This window comes from Oryzias latipes, chromosome 24 (assembly GCF_053564925.1).
Source record: "Oryzias latipes strain Hd-rR chromosome 24, Olatipes_Hd-rR_3.1".
Taxonomy (NCBI): Eukaryota; Metazoa; Chordata; class Actinopteri; order Beloniformes; family Adrianichthyidae; genus Oryzias; species Oryzias latipes.
The window spans coordinates 13,508,330-13,528,261 of NC_136260.1; the positions used below are offsets into that span (position 1 = coordinate 13,508,330).

The 19,932-nt window shown below is 42.5% G+C and overlaps 1 protein-coding gene across 1 annotated transcript; it reads left to right on the forward strand.

Moving 5' to 3' along the window:
* Positions 1–218: 218 nt before the first annotated feature.
* Positions 219–5,860, forward strand: si:dkey-1j5.4 (uncharacterized). Its single transcript, XM_023953237.2, has 7 exons — positions 219–331; positions 1,782–1,970; positions 2,092–2,276; positions 2,355–2,611; positions 4,615–4,735; positions 4,868–5,003; positions 5,086–5,860. Exons 2-7 carry the CDS (start codon positions 1,787–1,789, stop codon positions 5,274–5,276), a joined length of 1,074 nt encoding a protein of 357 aa, XP_023809005.1. The 5' UTR covers positions 219–331; positions 1,782–1,786; the 3' UTR covers positions 5,277–5,860.
* Positions 5,861–19,932: the final 14,072 nt, after the last annotated feature.

The following is a 19,932-nucleotide window of genomic DNA, read 5'->3' on the forward strand; positions in this document are numbered from 1 at the left end:
ACCGTTTGTACTTTGTTTGAGGTACAAACAGCACAGAAAAACCAAGTTTAGCAAACTCAAAAGGTGGGATGTCTTATTCTTCGGATTTGGTCGGACTGTAGATTCATCATGGCAGTGTTGAAATTTAGGAAATGTGGATTTGGTCAAACCTTCCAATGTCCCACCCATCTTAGTCCTGCAGGTGAACAAATAAGCTCCTCCCCTTTATTTCTCTGCAGACTCTCAGCTTCTAGTAAGGAACTTGAGCAGGGAAGTCGTGCTGTAGAGAAAGGAGCAACAAACTGGAAACACGATAATAGTTGCTCATAGAGAGCGGCAACGGTGTTTGCAGGTAAGAAAAAGTAATTTGACTTTTTCTTAAAAGACATGGTAATGTGTGTGTATTTGTATTTATGTTAAATTTAAGTTTTTAAAAAAATTGCTTCAAATTGATGATTCTTGGAAAATCAAGAACATTTTGAGAAACTGGCTTTAACTTGGTTGTTTATAATAAACGTTGCAGTTCTGTTCAGGGGTCTTCCAACTCTCCAGACACACAGTTTAGGGGTCAAATGGTACCTGGCAGCACAGGTAAAAAAATATACATAGCCTACACAATTTTAATTTAAACATTTAACACCAGAGATGTTACAGGCAACACCCAAATAACTCGCGCTCTTTGACCCAACGTAACTCTTTGACCATTTATACGGTCAAGACAAATGAGCTGATTAAGAGGTAGAGAGAAGCGGCTTTGCATCGTTGTGAAACTCTTCAAGCTCCATTATGGTATCAAGTGATTCATGTTGATGATATTAGTACTGTAAAGTATATGTACGCTTGTCAAAAGAGTTTCAACACTGGAGCTATTGTTCTGGTGTCAAAGGATTAATTTAAGTTCTGATTCTGAAGATTCTCTCCTCCCCATCTGTCTGCGACTCACTCTTGATATATGTTAAGTTCTCATCCTTGTTCATGTGTGAGACACATTTGTTACCTTCTTAAACGGCATGCTGACCACTAATTTGAAACCACCAAGTTAGCAAAGTTAACAAGAACAAGTGTTTGTGAGAGTCAAAATGAACTACATCTGCATTTAACAGACAAAACTAAGAGTTCTACTTGAGCTATGAATTTATTGTTACCATGAATCAAGCCCTCTCTTTATGAAATGCAGCAGCTGACTGGATAGTTATCTGGGTAAGATCAGTTGAGGATCAAACCATTCATTGTTTTAAATATAACTTTCCATCTGACTTAAAAATCCAAAAGGAATAATATGGGTGAGCTCTTTTAATTTTGGCTCTTTTTAACCCTTTAGCACTGGAACTGTCATCTGTGACTCCTAAGTAACATGTTATTTGTATTTTCAAATGCAATCATCATGAATTAGCTGATCCTGTTGTTAAAAAAAGCGGATAACAGAAAACCGCAAAGACTCTTATCTCCGAAACACAATCAGCTGATACAAGCACTTTATTGCTGTGAAGTGTCCCATAAAGGCATAAAGCTTTTATTTCTCTGCTTCAGAATCCATTGGAATCATGTTAAATGGGTAAGCCGTTGAAGACTTACTGTAGTCAATAACAAAAATTATGCTATATCTCTGGTGTTAAAGGGGTTAACAACTTTGTTGTTTGTTTAATATTACAGTACTGTATAAAACAGTATTACTGTCCTGTATTTCATGTCTGCTATCCCTGTATGTCTCTTTATTTACCCATGTGTTCAATTGGAGAACCGTATGCAGTATATAAAACATATCACACATCTATAAAGTGAAGGGTTCTGTTCCACCGCAGGGAAAATGGAGTCGCTGGCCTGGTTGGGGCTGGTCCTGCTGTGTGTTTTACAGTCTGCAGAGGCCTGTCCCTCTGTCTGCAAATGCTCCAAAAAGTCCAATCCAGAAAAGTCAGAGGTCAACTGTCATAAGAGGGGACTCCGTACCCTCCCATCCAATCTACCCGCTGATGCATGGATCCTCAAACTGGGTCGGCCATCAGGATTACTTAAATCCTGTTTTTTAATGTTAAATTCTGGAGCTTCTGTTTCTGTTTGGATTTATGTGCAGTTAAATTGAGGCTAATCTTGTCTTTTTACTGTTGCTAAAAGGTGAGAATGGCATCACAGACCTGAAGGCAAATCTTTTAAGATCAGTTCCATCTATCGAGAGCTTGATCCTGGAAAAAAACGCCATCAAATCTGTTCATCCTAAGACTTTTTCTGGCGCTAAGCATCTGACGCTGCTCAATCTTTTTGGAAACCAAATCACCAAACTTCCACCTAAAGCTTTTAAGGTAAAAGGTAAAAAGAAAACACACACAACAATGTTTTGCTACAATAACCTAATCACTGCAATGATTTCCTTTGTGTAGGACCTTCTTAACCTTCGCTTCTTGATGCTGGGGCAGAATGAGATTGGACTCATCAAAGCGGAGATGTTTGTCGGGATGAGGAACCTGTCAGAGCTAGATCTCCCTCACAATGCCTTGACAGTGGTGCCGTCTAATGCCTTCAAGCCTTTGATCGCCCTGAAAGTTTTGGACCTTTCCCTGAATCGGATTCAAAGGCTTTCTCCCAAGGCTTTCACTGGACTCACACAGCTCCTGTTTCTCAACCTCGACAACAACAGGTCACATGAACCTCTTTTAGGACTGCTTTGGTTACTGGTTATGCCACAAAGAATCAAGTATTCTTCAATTCACCAAAACGGTTTTTGAGGCCCAGCTAATGATGTGTACACACTAGGAATGTGGTGCGTTCAAGAACGCGCTAAATGTGGGTGATAATTACAGCAAGGCAGGTGTGTTAGAGCAGAGTAGGATTGAAATAATGAAGACAGGGTTCCCCGAGGGCCAGGGTTGGGAAACACTGCCCCAGGGATTGGTCTCTGGTTCGTGCCGTAAGTTCCATTTATGTGGGGTATTTGGTCGGATTGGCTGGATGGAGTTTAGGGTTTTTGGCCAATGAGAGCGCCCACTAAGACTTCCGTGTGCTGCTGTGGTCCGGTCAAGCACCTCAGACCAATTTAGCAGGGAATAAATGAGAGCCAGGCTGCACGGTGGCACAGCGGTTAGTGCTTTCGCTTTACATTGAGAAGGTCCTGGTTTGACTGGGACCATCCATGTGGGGTTTGCAAGTTCTCCCAACTATCCATGTGTTGTTTTCTCTGTGGACTCCAGCTTCCTCCCAGAGTCCAAAAACATGCTTTATAGGTTAATATGTATCTCTAAATTGCCTGTCGGTGTGCACCTGAGTGAGTGTGTGGCCCTGCAACAAACTGGCAATATCAAATTCATCTCTGGTGCTTTTAGGTTTACATTGCATTTTTACTACTTAGAATGTTTATCAGTTACGACTGTTGTGTTATATTTTATATTTACATTTAAGTTTTTACCATTTCCATTGCTTATTCATATCTATACTGTATTTTTACCCCTGTGCAATGTTATGCACTTTAATTATCATTAATGTTATGTTTAATATTAGTTATTAATTTCCCACAGTTTTTAGGGAGACAAATTTGTCACCTGTCCAGAGACCACAAAGCAAAAAATTGGCCTTTTGGCAAACTCTGGTACATATTCAGAGATGCACTTTAAAGTGCAACATCCCTGTAAATAAAATAAAATAAAATAAAATAAAATAAAATAAAATAAAATAAAATAAAATAAAATAAAATAAAATAAAATAAAATAAAATAAAATAAAATAAAATAAAATAAAATATCATCAAACTGGTGACCAGTTCAGGGTGTACCCCCGCCTTCTCTCAACATTAGCCGAATAAGCTCAAGCAAACCCAAAAAGGATTCATTGGGCTCTGAAGATAGATGGATGGATAAATCAGAGGTAACAAAACAATTAATCTAGTCTACAAACCAGAGGCATTTTTCTAATCTTTTATATTTTTCATGCAACTGGCCATGATAAAGTTTTTAAATGTTAACTTTTAGAGTATTTATAGAGCTTTTATACAACAGTATATTTGTGGAAATAAATTAGATTACAGGAATCAGCCAACAGTGGGCCTTCTAATAAGTAGGAGTAAAAAGAAGTAAATAGATAAATGAACAAAGATGGTTTTAAACATGAGAATAAACTGAAGTACAAATATATATTTGTATATATTTTTTTAAAATGACTGAATTGCTGAAATAAATCACTTTTCTGGTCTCCCTAAATGATTTTATATCATTTTTCTTTAAAACAATTCACCAGAGTACTCTAAAATGTTACGTTTAGTAAGAGATGATAATCCCTATTATTTGGTATTAACCAGACAGGAATCCAGATAAAGAAAAATTTGAAATGCGTTCGCAGTCCACAGACAAAGTGCTCACATCATCGATGTTCCTCAGCTAGTGAGGCGTTCAAACATAGACAAAGAGTCCATGGGTCCTTTTTTAAAAACTCAAAACTGTAAAATGAATTCTGAATCTGTGAAGGAATAGGACTGGAAGCTCCTGCATGTCTGTAACAAGCCCCCTGGGACCTGCAGACGAAACAAACCGCTCTTTTTGGGCTACATGCCGAGGTCGTGAACAGCCTGTCGGGGTCTTAACAGCAGAAATTCAAAGTAAAGAACAACAATGAAACTGTGTTTTAATGAAGTAACTCTGTCTTTGTTGCTCAGCTTGAAAACTATCCCTGCTGGAGTTTTCCGGCCACTGGGATCCCTGGAAATGCTCGTCCTTGACAACAACCTGCTGTCATCTCTCAGCAAGTCTGCTTTTGATGGTCTGAACAACTTGCAGGTAACTAATCCGTCATATAAACACACAAAAAAACAAGAACTTTTAGAAATTCTTGCTTCAGAATCTTGGATCATGCTTCCAAAATGGTTTGTTCGGAATAAGCTGAAACACATGCACCAATTTCTGAAACAGGAACTCTACTTGAGGAACAACGAGCTTGAACTCCTACCAACTGACGTCTTCATAACTTTGCCTAAGCTCCATGATCTGGGCCTCAGTGGAAACCGTCTGAAGACTGTGGATGGAAACACATTTAGCCTTGTGCCCGGTAAGATCCCTTCTCATCTTGCTTTTCCTTAAGTGTGGTCATCTGAATCAGACTGCCCATTAAAGACCATGGTTCTTCTTAGAGTTGAAGAAGTTGCATCTCCATGACAACGCCTTGCACTGTGACTGTAACATCGCCTCTCTGGTGAAATGGATGCACGAGACCAACACCACTTTGTCTCCTCGGGACTCCCTGAAGTGTGTCGGCCCTCCAAACTTGCGGAACAAGAGTCTGATTAGCCTTCAGGCGGAGACACTACTTTGTAACAAGTGACCAGCAGGATAATTACGAAGACTACAGATGACCCAGACCATTCTAAATGTTTGTCAAAATAAGACACTCTTCAAAGTATACATGTTTTAGAGCAAACCTATCCTTTATGCACAATTCCAATTATATTGCTGAATGAGGCTTTCTTGGAGTAATATGAATTGAAACTAACTGACATTGTATCAATGTCACATTGATTGCTCTGAAGGTTGTAGGCAGGGATAGATTCCAAGTGAAGATGTATAAACCTGTATATGAAACCTGGTTCCACTAATAAGTGAAGAGGAGCAGCCACAAAGATGAAATAGTTTCCAATAGAAACCATTTTGACTGGTCAGAGGTGTCCAAACCAAAGCTCCGCAGAGAGAAGTCTTCCGCTTCACATCTCTTTTACATAAAAACACTTCAGGATCTGGTGGGAAAACATAAAGGATGCATTTGATTGGCTTGTAGTTTTTTCATCATTGTGAAATTTAAAAAGCATTTACTGATGCATTTTTTTTCTTATTTCATTGTTGTGAATTGCATTGCTGTTAATTACAGTGAAGAGATCATGAAAAAAATTAAAGCATGCCATTGAAATGAAAGGAAGAAGGTTTGCTGTAGCACAATTCATACACCAAGTAAGGAGGAATTTAAAGGAAAAATTCTACATTTAAAAAGTCAAATCATATTTTTTTTTATCTAAGTTTTACACCAAGCATCAAAGAGGACAGAGCAGACAAAATTATTTTAGTTGTCATAAGCAGAGCGAAAATAAACTATTTTTAGCTTGGACCTCTGCTAATTATTAGAGAAATTGTACCAAATTTTAGATTTCAAAAAAGAAGAGTTAATTTTTTTGGGTAGTTCTGCAGGATTTTAAATCACTTTTCTGCAAGGTTTGTCACTCCTCCCCATGGGTGCACCTGTGTCTTTGATTCCCGTTCCCAACCGTCAGACACTCAGCTTCTGCAGGGTGGAAGGAGGGAAAAGAAGCAGAGACTGTGATATCAGTTGGTTGAAGGAAAATGGGAGACTTTCTGAAAGAATGGGAGGAAGATTAGTGGAGGAAGGGGTTGGCGTGGTGGAGCAAGCCTCCTGTAATTGACAGGAAAGCTCCCGGCAACCTACTTTTACAATGCCTTTGTGAAATGGAAGCGCGAGTGTCTCCTACACCAACGCAGGAGATAATTTCCATCTGCATCAAACCTGTTATTAACAGAGTTTGGATGTAATGGCTAGTTTCTGCTCCGAGCTGCAGGATTGCTTTTGTTTTTCTTCTTTGTCTCTTGCATATAATACATCAAAGACAAATAGATTTGCCGTAGAACTCTCTCCTTCCTAATGGTTCTCTTGTGGCGTGTTTCTTTTAATTGGCTTGGTGACACCTCCAACTTTGATCCACTGCTGCAGGTGAAGGTTACATTTTTTTTCTCCTATGCCTCTGGAGCAAAAACAAAAAACAGAGCAAAACAAGTGAATAAAAAAATAAATCTTCAGTAATATTTTCTATTCAGTGTTTTCTTAATAACTAGGACAACCATCAACATGTTTGGTAGACTGAATGATCGTGTTCTTGAATCCTCCACCCGAAAATAATTGCTGACAAAGCACTTTTTTGGCAATAGACTGTCATGATTTTCCAAGCGGGAGGACCCAGATGCTGGAACCCAGAGAGAGCGAGACTGGTAGTGACAGGTAAGCAGAAGTTTATTTTGATTCCTGGGAGTACTGAGGTGTTGACGTCGGTTCCGAGGCAGCTGTGGCTAGTGGCGAGGCTGGAGGTACGGACGCGGTCCGCGTGGAAGACGTGGTCCGGTGGGCTGCTGTGGAGGGATCCGAGGCTCCTACTGACGTCTCTCGTGTCGTGACGAGGGTTTCCTGGAGCGGGAGATCAGAGTTAGTAACAAAACGAGGACTAGGACAATAGCGAGACTTAGCATGACATGAGACCAGACTAGTCACCATAGAGGTTAACGAACTGGCGTTGAACTGATGCGTTGGGTCTCCTTTTAAGCAGCAGGTAGATGAGATGAGTGGTGTCAGCTGGAGATGATTAGAAAGCATGGCTGGCAGTGTTGGAGGGGGAGGAGCCCGACAGGCACCATGACAGTACCCCCCCCTCAACGACCGCCTCCAGGCGGTCCGGGACGCCGATCCGGGTGAGCGTGAAAGAAGTCGTCAATGAGGGAACGGTCCAGAATGAGGGAGCGGGAGACCCAAGAGCGCTCCTCCGGACCGTAACCCTCCCAATCCACCAAGAACTGATGGCCACGACCCCGGCGGCGGACATCCAGGACACGAGAGGCCGTGTAGGCGGGGGCGCCGTCGATGAGCCGGGCGGGCGGAGGGGAAGCGGAAGGCGGGCAAAGCGTGCTGTCCATAACTGGCTTGATCTGCGAGATGTGGAATGAAGGGTGGACCTTGAGGGCCGCCGGGAGCCGAAGACGGACACAGGTGGGGTTAATGATTTTATCAATGACGTAGGGCCCAATGTAACGAGGAGCCAGTTTACGAGAAGTAGCCTGAATCGGAATATTCCGTGAGGACAACCACACCCTCTGACCTGGTTGGTAGGTGGGTCCCACCACCCTGCGGCGATTGGCTGATCGGCAATAGACCTCTTTAGCACGAAGGAGGGAGGCCTTTGCGTGCTGCCAAACATCCTGGCACCTCCGGAGATGGTCCTGCACGGAGGGTACAGCCAGATCCAGTTCGTGGGATGGAAACAAGGGTGGTGGGTACCCGAGGGCGGCCTCGAACGGAGAAAGACCTGTGGCAGAGGAGGGATGGGTGTTATGCGCATATTCGACCCACACAAGGTATCTTGACCAGTCCATGGAGTTTCGATCGGCCAGACAACGGAGGGATGTCTCAAGCTCCTGATTGGCCCTTTCAGCCTGTCCATTTGATTGAGGGTGGTACCCTGAGGTGAGGCTGACAGTGGCACCCAAGGCGGAACAGAAGGCCTTCCACACTTGGGACACGAATTGGGGCCCTCGGTCCGACACGATATCCGAGGGGATCCCATGGTGGCGAAAGACAAACTGGACCAGAACCTCAGCAGTTTCTGCGGCGGAGGGGAGCTGGGACAGGGGAATGAAATGTACAAACTTAGAGAAACGGTCGATAACAGTAAGGACGACGGAATTACCCTGAGAGGGGGGTAGTCCGGTGACGAAATCGACCGCAATATGAGACCACGGGCGACTAGGAGTGGACAGCGGATGGAGCAGACCAGATGGCGGAGAAGATGAGGATTTGGAGCGAGCACAGGTGGTACAGGCCGCGACGTATTCCTTGACGTCTTTTCCCATGGAGGGCCAGAAAAAACGGCGACGGAGTAGGCTGAGAGTTCTCGCTATGCCTCCATGGCACGCTACTCGAGATGTATGAGCCCAAGTTATAGCCTCAGACCTGAGGGATGAAGGTACATACAGGGTCCCAGCGGGAGGGGCAGGATGGTTAGGTTCCTCACCTTGAGCCTGCAGTACCTTGGTTTCAATGTCCCAAGTTAAGTGTCCTATGATGCAGGTGTCGGGGATGATGCTGGTGTAGGTGGTGTCCTGACTGTCAGTAGAAGAGTACATCCTGGAGAGGGCGTCTGGCTTTACGTTGCGGCTTCCAGGTCTGTAGGTTATGACAAAGTTGAACCGATCGAAAAACAGACACCACCGAGCCTGGCGAGAATTCAGTCTCTTGGCAGATTGTAAGTACGCAAGGTTCCTGTGGTCCGTCCAGACGATAAAGGGATGGACCGCTCCCTCCAGCCAATGACGCCACTCTTCAATAGCCAACTTGATTGCTAGGAGTTCCCGGTTGCCCACGTCATAGTTGCGCTCTGCCGGCGTGAGTTTTTTGGAGAAGAAGGCGCATGGTTTTAGTTTGTCAGTCTTTTCCTCACGCTGCGAGAGCACGGCCCCAACGCCAGAGTCTGAAGCATCCACCTCGAGCACGAACTGTCTGGTAGTGTCCGGTTGGATGAGAATGGGGGCTGACACGAACAGTCTTTTGAGGGTATCGAAAGCGCTCTGAGCCACGTCATTCCAAACATAAGCCCTAGTAATGGACGTGAGTTGAGTGAGGGGGGCCGCGATGGCACTATAGTTCCTGATAAACCTGCGATAGAAATTGGCGAAACCAAGGAACTGCTGAAGTTTTTTACGAGAGGAGGGTGGCTCCCATGAGGAAACAGCCTCAATTTTAGCAGGGTCGGGACGAATACAACCTGCCCCGAAAATATAACCAAGGAAGGGGATGACAGAGGAGTGGAATTGACATTTCTCTGCTTTGACGAATAACTGATTTTCAGAAAGTCTCTGAAGCACCAAACGGACATGTTCCTGATGTTGAACCGGGTCGGTGGAATAAATGAGGATATCATCGAGATAAACAAATACAAAGCGGTTGATGAAGTCGCGCAGTACGTCATTCACAAGGCGCTGAAAAACAGCGGGGGCGTTGGTGAGCCCAAATGGCATCGCAAGGTACTCGTAGTGCCCTAAGGGAGTATTGAAAGCGGTTTTCCACTCGTCTCCTTCTTTGACCCGGACGAGGTGGTAAGCGTTCCGCAAGTCCAATTTGGAGAAAATACGAGCTTCTCGAATGGAATCAAATACGGAGGAGATTAGAGGAAGGGAGTATTTGTCCTTGATGGTGATCTGGTTGAGTCCACGGTAATCTATACACGGGCGCAGGGTCTTATCTTTCTTTTGAACAAAGAAGAAACCTGCGCCAACGGGAGAGGAGGAAGGTCGAATGTGTCCCGAAGAAAGTGCCTCATGGATGTAATTCTCCATAGCTGCTTTCTCGGGACCAGATAGGTTAAACAGATTACCTTTGGGAAGCGAGGCACCCTCCAATAAATTGATGGAGCAGTCGTACGGCCGGTGAGGAGGTAGAGAGTTAGCTTTAGCTTTGCTAAAAACAGCACGTAAGTCATGGTAGCATTCGGGTACGTGAGATAAGTCTACCTTCTCAGGCTCAATAACGGAGGGTTTGCCAATAGCAGGAACGGCCGATTTAAGGCAATTGGCAAGGCAATAATCACTCCACTTAGATAGAGTGTGGCGGCTCCAGTCGAATTGGGGGTTGTGTTGTTGAAGCCAAGAGGACCCCAACACGACCGAATTTTGAGGAGAGTGAGTAACGAAAAAACGAATGACTTCTCTGTGGTTCCCAGAAGTGATAAGCTGAACAGGTTCGGTGCAGTGAGTAATAATGGACAGAAGTTGACCACCCAACCCAGTAGCTTTAACGGGGGCCTGAAGTTTCTCCGTGGATAGACCTAGACGAGAAACAAGGCTGTGATCTATTAAACTTTGTTCTGCCCCGGAGTCGATTAAGGCCCGTAACTCTATGATTGCGGTAACGTGAACGAGTTTGACAGGTAAGTGGAGGAAGGCTTTGGAAGCAGAGTCAACAGCAGCCACCCGCGGCCTGTCTTCTAGCGGGGGGCTCCGGAGTTTAACCGGGCCCTACATTGATTAACCTGGTGTCCGATCTTGCCGCAATAGAAACACGCACCTTCTTCCCGACGTCTCTGACGTTCTTCAGGAGTGAGCCTGGAGTGTCCCACCTGCATCGGTTCATCCGTCTGGCTATGACGGACCTCGGGAGGGGAACCAGAAGCGAATTGCTGTGAAGCATACTGCGTGGGCAGGGCCGGACTCGTGCGAGATGGAGGGGGTCTTTCGCGGTGTCGTTCCCGCAGACGAGCGTCGGAGCGGAGGGCGGCTGTGACGAGCTCCTCAAAAGTATTGGTCTCGGGCTGCGTACACAGATGATCCTTTATGTTCTCGTTGAGGGACTGGTAGAACACTCCCTTTAGCGCTGGATCTGACCACCCGGCTTCCACTGCCAGAATTCTGAAATCAATGATATGGTCAGAAACAGGACGGTTGCGTTGTTTTAAGGCTAGTAGCTTACGTGTAGCTTCCTCCTGTTTCTTGGGTTGGTCAAAAACCAGTTGGAATTCAGTAATGAAACGTTCGAAAGTGAGGTGAGTGATGGGGTTGACCGCTAGGAAAGCCTGAGCCCACTGTAGGGCTTTGCTACGAAGTGAGTTAACGATAAGGGTTATCCTGCTGTGATCGGATAGATAGTACCTTGGCGCTTGTTGGAAGAGAAGGCGGCACTGGAGGAGGAATCCGCCACAGGCATCTACATCGCCGAAAAACGGCTCCGGCTGTATGCGGAAGTTCTCTGGTGACGAGCCGGAGGCGGAAGTGACGATGTTACCGGGGGCCGGAAGTGATGCCGCGGTAGCCGGCGAAGCTAACTGCCCTGAAACGTCCATCAAGGTTTGCGTGAGTCCGTCTAGCCGTCGAAAAAGTTCCTGCTGGGCGGCAGTGATTTGGGACAAGGCGTCGGCTTGGCGGCCCAGGGCGATGCCCTGTTGACTGACGGCGAAACGTAGTCCTTCCGGGTCAGCTGGGTCCGGGGTATGGCCAGTTCGTTCTGTCATGATTTTCCAAGCGGGAGGACCCAGATGCTGGAACCCAGAGAGAGCGAGACTGGTAGTGACAGGTAAGCAGAAGTTTATTTTGATTCCTGGGAGTACTGAGGTGTTGACGTCGGTTCCGAGGCAGCTGTGGCTAGTGGCGAGGCTGGAGGTACGGACGCGGTCCGCGTGGAAGACGTGGTCCGGTGGGCTGCTGTGGAGGGATCCGAGGCTCCTACTGACGTCTCTCGTGTCGTGACGAGGGTTTCCTGGAGCGGGAGATCAGAGTTAGTATCAAAACGAGGACTAGGACAATAGCGAGACTTAGCATGACATGAGACCAGACTAGTCACCATAGAGGTTAACGAACTGGCGTTGAACTGATGCGTTGGGTCTCCTTTTAAGCAGCAGGTAGATGAGATGAGTGGTGTCAGCTGGAGATGATTAGAAAGCATGGCTGGCAGTGTTGGAGGGGGAGGAGCCCGACAGGCACCATGACATAGACATTTGAGATTTGTTTTCCAGACTCTTATTTTCCCTTTGACAGTTGGCTAAGCATGACCAACATGACTTCAGGCTTCCTGCACTTCCAGGCCTTGATACCTGGTTAACATACTGTATGTGGAAATAGTGTGGTTCATTGACTGTATATGAGAACAGGACTGAGCTCGTGTGACATCACCCATGGAGATACATACTTCCTTCTTACTTACTTACTTATGACTGAATTAAGTCAATTCACTTGCCTTTTTATTTTTTTTACAATATGGATGTCGCCATGTTGGAACCAGTCCATCTCTCGTATTAAATTCAGATCAAAGACCTGTTTTCAGACAAAAGCGTTAAGAAAGTTATTTTGTTTGTTGGGGGGGGTTTATACAAAACTTGGCTATTTTGGAAGTGTGTTTTAATAAAAGGTTGGACTGCTTGATCACCAGAGTTTTGCTTTATTATGGCTTCCTTTTAATTACCCTGGAATATTTTCCAATTTACATTATGGTCTTAAGATTCCAAACTCCTTGGGTCAAAAAAATCGCAGGAGCGGAAAGCACAAGACGTCAGAGACAGTGAAGTGAAGATCTCCAAACAGACTTTCAAAATAAAGAAAATGTTTGAATCTGAAAAAATAATTCAGCGGTGGTGGATTTTGTTTCAAGGTTTATAAATGGTTTAAATACTGAAATGCTGTTATTACTATCCTGTTCATGTATCCATGAATGTGTATTCATGTATTCATGTGTTGCATGGATTGAAGACCTTTGTCAGATAAACAGAGGGTTGAACATCTTTGACTACAGATAAAATATAGAGGACTAGTTTGCTCACATTTCTGTGGTTCTTTTTATTTTTTATTTTTTTATTTCTGGACTTTTGATTTTAATTTAAACTGTCAAAAAGACCATCTAGAGACAAATCATCAAGAGACTCAAACAGAAGCTGTTTGATGTATTTGTTCAGTACCAGAGTGTTTTTCCTGCTTGACCCCATGAGCCTTTTGAAGACCTAATGTCTTCATTGTTTTGGATGACAGACCTCTGCCTGTAAGACGCATTTATGTCTGTTGGGAAAGAGCTTGTTTTCTCAGAACTGTCTGTTTTCGGACTGATTGATCATTGACCATTGAGCATGACCTTCTAGATTCTCGATCTAGTGTTACAGCTCCTATCATGGGAGGAAATGAAACTGAAACAAACACACAGTAACAGTAATGAGTCTTCTATCCCTTTCTTTCTGAGCTGTTTTATAGAGATGTTTCATTATAACTAAGGACTCTGAGATATTTCTCCTCCCTGGGCAACTGTTTAGATGGGAACAACATCGAAAAAAGCTTTTGAAATTACTCATATTTGGTTTTGGGTCAGCTATTTCACCATTTTTAAACTGTTCTCATCCTGTCTGTCCATCCATCTGTCTGTTCTTCTGCCCATTGCCCATCCATCATCCATCCATCCATCATCCATTCATCCATCCATCCATCCATCCTGCTGTATACTGTCTGTCTTTACATCTATCTCCCCATACATCTTTATGATGTTCTACCATCCAATATTTATCCATACATCCTTCCATCCATTTACCTGTTATCCCATCCATCTGTCTGTCCTTCTGCCCATCCATCATTTATACATCCATCCATCCACCCATCATCCATCCATCCATCCAGCCATCTATCTGTCCATCCCTCCATCCTTCTAGCCATCCGTCTTATCGTTTATCACCTGCTGCTTGCTTGGGCCCAGGTTGCAGGGACAGTCATCTCTTTAGCTCTTCCTGGAGGATACTAAGACACCGTCAGATCAGCCAAGAGATGAACAGTCTTACTCCAGGACAATTCCGGCTGGACGTGTTTGGAGCACCACACCAGAAGGGCATACTGGTCAAGATCCTCCCACAAACCGGAACTGGCTCTTCCCAATGTAAATGAGTAAGTACCTTACTCGTAATCTGTTTTTGTTTGCTTTTTTCAAATGTTTATGTCTCTAAAAGTCATTAGTAATCCCCAAAGGAGCTTTTACACTTGTATTTTAAAGAATTTTTACTGAAAACAATCTAAAAAAAAATCCAATGTAAAGTCTGAAAACATGCCAAGAACATCACTAAGTAGATTGATAGTTAAAGGACAGTCAGGTGTTTCATTGCTGGTTTCATATGTATAAGAGAACAGGAACGGGGTTTGTTCTGGAAAGTCAGTGTGCAGACTTCCATTGGAAATGATGATATTGAAATGAGTTTGAGATGGTGTCAATGAAAAGAAATTTACAGGAATTAAAAAAAAAGGTTTGCTGTGTTTTACCATGTTTATGGTTTCGAAATTTCAACCAAAAGCCATGTCTTATTTACGACTGACCTCAACCAAAGGTGGTGGTCATCCAACAAATCATTAACAGTGTGTTTTGGGTGGACTGTGCACATGCCAGATGCTTTGAAGGTCTCTAAGACTCTAAATTTTGACTGTAGTACTATTTTCTTAGAGTAAAAGCTCTGCTTTAGACGCAATGATAGTGTATCTCCAGTGTAACCTGATTCACGTTTTTCACATGAGTTACTATGGTGATCTAATACAAAAAAAGCACAAAACATCTTTTTTCTATCGCATGCATCTGCATACAACATTTGTCCTTGCACAAAGTCAGTCCGCATTAGTGTGTAGCACACACATACACAAACACACATATATCTGGACTTCCACACAGTGCTCCCTCTTGGATTGCATGTCAGCATCGAGCTGCACAAGTGGCGTCCCTTTTTTTCCGGTGCCGACCACAATCGGCAGTGTGACAGATGACTTTGTGCACGCTCGACAAGGAAAACCCCATTGTGCCATTTTAACACAACCCCTCAGTTGCACTGTTGCCATGGCAACCCCCCGCTTATGTCATTTTCCCGCTAAAGTGTACGTGTTGTCTTCTTGTTTTTTTTTCCCACCAAGCTGGCAGCTGTGTGCTTCCCTGCTAAAGAAGGAAGAAAATCCCCACACCAAAAAAGGAGAAAATTAATGGGATTTAAGGTTCTGCTTATCCACAGACTGACACTGTTGGACATTCTCTTGTGCCGGCTAAATTTGCTTAAACTGTTTTCAGATAATTCTAATCTTCTAGAGATTATATCTAAAACCCTATAGATGCCTTAAATATTTGGGTAGGCATGAACACATCATCTTGTGCTTCTGTTGTACGCCTTTGACGGCAGCTCAGCACCTGCTGGCTGCTGACGCAAGACAGCAAAGCTGAGGGGGGAAAACTCATAAGAGACAATAAACAAGGTAACTTCATCAGGGAAGCAGCTGATGTCCAGAATTTGATTTGGGGTTATTGTGTGAAGAATGTGAGAACAAACTGGGGCTAAAGGTGATGCGTCCATAGGAGATGAGTTCGCCATTGCTGCTGTTATTCAATATATTGATTGGAAAAAAAGGGGGGAAATTAAGTCAATTAAAAAACAACAACATGCCAACAATGTAAGATTCTATGTAGGGGCCAAAGTGTTTTTGTGACAGCTATCTGACTGTGTGACTAACTATTGCTAATTTCTGGTGCATAAATCAAACGTTATTATACTTTTTGATGCCGTTTTGATTAGGATTTATACTCTCAAAGGAAATTAAAAAAACACCATGAATCTGTTTTTTTTATGTTTTTAGATGTTTATAGAATATAATATTTTTTAGTCCATCTCTGGACCCATTTGATTGAAGGGTTAAACCAGGAGACAAGGATAATTCCTCTGAAAAACAAAACTCTGCAGCTCTGCTCGGAATCCTCATTCCCCCCCCCCCCCCCCCCCCCCCCGAATTCTCATCCTCAAACATGACGACGCAGTTTGCAAATAAAACCGAGATGTCAACGAGATGGCATCTGAGCATGAGGTGAAGAGGCTGACTGTGTGGTGAGAGGACGTCACACAGCTCACTGTTTGAGTCGCTACCATCTGCAAGAAGGCTCGAGGACACAGAGATCTGCTCCAACAGGCCGAGGAGCAGCTTTTCTCCCAGAGCTGTGGCCTTCACCGCGCCTGACATGCTTACCCAGACACACAACACGAAAACTGTTGGGAAGACTCGAAAAACACGAAAACGAAAAGTGTAGTTTTCATTTATGCTTCTTTTCTATTTCATTTTACAAATCCCTCGGCAACGCCATGACTTTCAATGATGAGTCTATGAAAAAGCATTTATATACGCATACCATAGCAAATTTTTAAGTCTGTTTTCAGGCTCTACAATGAAAGGTGAAGCAGATCAAAAGTTGACTAACCAGGGACTATGATTGGTTAGTGACGTATGGATGGCGTTCCCCTTAATTCAAACCAACCGTGTGAAAATTGATCATGGAGAAGAAGAAAAATAATTATGGTTTGTGCCCGGCGGGAATTATATGACACCAAGTCTTTCGTCTATTGGAATAGAGCTGTGAAAGAAAAAGCCTGGAGTAAGATTCATGAAATTTGCACCACTTTGACATTTCACACCAACCCTCTTCCAACTGGGTTGGAATTTTTGAACTTCAGAACCATAAATCCAATTAATGTTCAGCATTTTTGAACTTCCTCCAGCATAAATGTTTCAGTCCGGAGCTGCATGCTCTTTCGGAGCCTTATTTTTTAATCTTTCACTTCTGTTTCTGTGGCTCGTGTGACCTTCCCTCTGCGTCTGTTCAGAAATAGCTTCTTTCATGTTTGCTTAACATCTGCATTAATTTTCTGAACGTGGCTCCCCTTGGGGGGGGTTGGTTTTAATGACCGCAACAACAAAAACAGGAATTATAATCTTTAATGAGTGAGAATAGGAACCATCGTGAGGCACCTTTGCTCAAACAACCCAGTTCTGGACGGAGATGGACTAAACCAACGTCACATCATTTTGGGGGTGGTTAAATTAAAGTGAAGGAATTGGAAGGTCATTTTCTTCCTTTTTTGAAATAAGGTTTTCACTTGGAAAATGTGAGGATGAGCTGTGGGTTTCTAAAGTTTTGTATTTAGACTATAACATATTATATTTTTTGTTTGATGCAACCTTTTACAAAAACTAGTATCCATTACAAAAATCTATCCATATGAAGGAAGTGGAGGTGTGAACCTGTGTGATCTTTGGTGAAAAAGTGTAATCATAAATGAAAAACTGAATTAAATATTTGACCCCAAAGCAAAACAGAAACGCAAAAAGTGGAGAAATTTTACGAACGGTGAAAAATGCAAAAATTGTTGGGTAACACTTTATATTAAGATTCCTTAACAAGCTTTGTTAACAGATTAACAAGCATTATAAATGAATTTATAGGGTGTTAGTAAGACATTTATTAGTACAATAAGTCTAATAAGGTTTATTAAATTACTTAGTTAACACATTTACAAGCATTATTATTAGGATGTTTTCAAGATGCTAATGATGCCTTTACTGATATTATAGGTGCCTAACAAATGTGTCAGTGTTAATAAGCTTATTATTAATCATACATGAATATATAAGGAAAAAGTGAGAAAAGTTGTGGTCTTTAAGCGAAATGTTCACAGATGTATTACAATTGAACCACGTTAAACTACATAAGAAGTACAAATAATTATTTGTGCTGTTTATGTGCAATGCGTTGGGGATTTCTGTGTGAATTACCTAATTTTAATGTGATATGTGCGCCGTATATTCATTTATGCATATACATCAGTGGTACATAAGTGAAAAGACCATTAGACATACGTGTTAACAAAATAACAAATAAATACAAAATAATAAAATAACAAAAAGGGGTTTATACAAATTTACACTCTGGCTTTTAGAAGTTATATAACCTCTTTTTGTGATAGTAAAACCTGTCCAACACAAAAGGCCTTCAGCTCTAATCTGTTTGCTCAGTTGTTGGACAGAACAAGTTAAAAAAGAAAGAAAAGAAAAGAAAAAAAGACATACGTGTTAAGGAAAGCCACAAATATGCATCTCGAAAAAATAACACACAATTACATAAGAATTACATAATATTGTGTGTAAACTAGGCAAAGTTTGCATAAATTGCGTAATTCTCAACCGACCAAAAATTTTGAACTGCTAAAAACGGAATTTAAATAGAGACCCACCTGCCGAAACCCTCGACAGACATAGACAAATGACAAATGCAATCATTCATGTATTAAAAAGATTAAAATTTCATACGTTGGATATGCGCAAAATGTGCTTAGTGGCTGTGTGACATGGCTTAAACTTTACAACAGCAGAAAAGGGGAAAAACTGAAACCATTCTTTCACATTGAAATTTGGTGGAGAGGTTTGAATTGTGGAGGACAAACATTCCACAGGACACAATCCACAACCTGATCAACTCTACGCCAAGGAGACGTATTGCACTTCAGGAGGGAGATGGTGGTCACACCAGATACTGACTGGTTTTCCGAGTCCCCAGACCCCCCAATAAAACAAAACGGCACATTTCAGAGTGACTTTATATTGTGGCCAGTCTAAGGCACACCTGTGCAATAAGTATGCTGTCTTATCAGAATCTTGATATGGCGCAGCTCTGAGGTGGGATGGACTATCTCTTGACAAATGACAGCAAAAAAAGTGTTGCGTTTATATTTTTGTTCAGTGTAGAAAATCTGTTTTATTTTATTTTGTCCATAACATAACATGAAAATGTAAAAATAAAGTTTGTGGCAACACATTTGCTAAAGCTATTTATTAAACTCTAATGAAGATTGAAGTGACATTTAGGTGGTCCTACAAATATTTTCATTAATGTTTCAGTTCAAGAATTAAAACTTAAAGCAGCAGTAGAGAACCATGAATTAGAAAGGATTGTTTAACACATAAGAACACGTGTTCCTTACAATAAAAACATATTTTTATGTTTTATATTCCATATAATGCTTTTAATTGTTTTTAACATTGATATATTTTATTCATCCAAAAATTGTCTGGGGAGTTTTGACTTCTTCTTTCATTTCTAGAATGAATAAAATGGTTTATGCAACTAAACATGTGAACAAAGCGATGCCCTGTGGAAACCAAAGCTTTGTGTTCTGTTTGGCTTCTAAATAATGGAGGTTTCTGCTCCCACACACGAGCATAAAATATTAAATGAGCAGAAAGAAGCTGTTAAATGGAACTCTTTGTTGTCCATTTGACATTAGTGCCTGCTTGGGTTAACGCAGGGCGCCGCTGCTTATGCTGGGAAAACGGGAAATATGGAAACTGGAGCTGACAAGCAACGTCTGAATTCTTGTTATGTGTGGAGAAGAAAGCTGCGGCGTTGAAAGGCTGCTTAAGATCACCTTCATGCCAGGTGATTGCGAAGATAACTCTATTCCACAAGGGAGGAAATCCCAAATTCTTTACAAAGGAACAGAAGGCTGATGTGTTTCCTGATTTCCCTTGAATTTTCTCCAACTTTCACACATTTGATATTTTTTCTCTAACAATCAACAATTTCTACATAATTGGAGAAGATTGACGGAAAACAGTATACAGCTAATGGGGTGCAGACTACAATCTGCTATTACTGCAAAGTGTAAACTACGTGATAGCACAGGAACAATGTAGTTTTTGTGTCAAAACACTAAATTTTTTTGGCCTTCAAAAATGAAAAATATTTATAAGCAATATCCAAAATATTAATTTTTATTTAGAAATGTTTACCTAGCAAGATTTGGCTAGTTTTAATGGAAGGCTAGTCTTTTTAATTTGCGATTAACCATCTATCACAGGGATGACAGGGTTGCTGGAGCCTATCCCAGCTATTGCTGGATGAAGGT

What these genes read in the sequence shown, in the direction of transcription:
- si:dkey-1j5.4 (XM_023953237.2), top strand. Translation starts at nt 1,787, where the DNA reads ATGGAGTCGCTGGCCTGGTTGGGGCTGGTCCTGCTGTGTGTTTTACAG. An exon ending in TTCCACCTAAAGCTTTTAAG is followed by an intron (nt 2,277 to 2,354) that starts GTAAAAGGTAAA and finishes TCCTTTGTGTAG; the next exon opens with GACCTTCTTAACCTTCGCTT. An exon ending in CTCAACCTCGACAACAACAG is followed by an intron (nt 2,612 to 4,614) that starts GTCACATGAACC and finishes TTTGTTGCTCAG; the next exon opens with CTTGAAAACTATCCCTGCTG.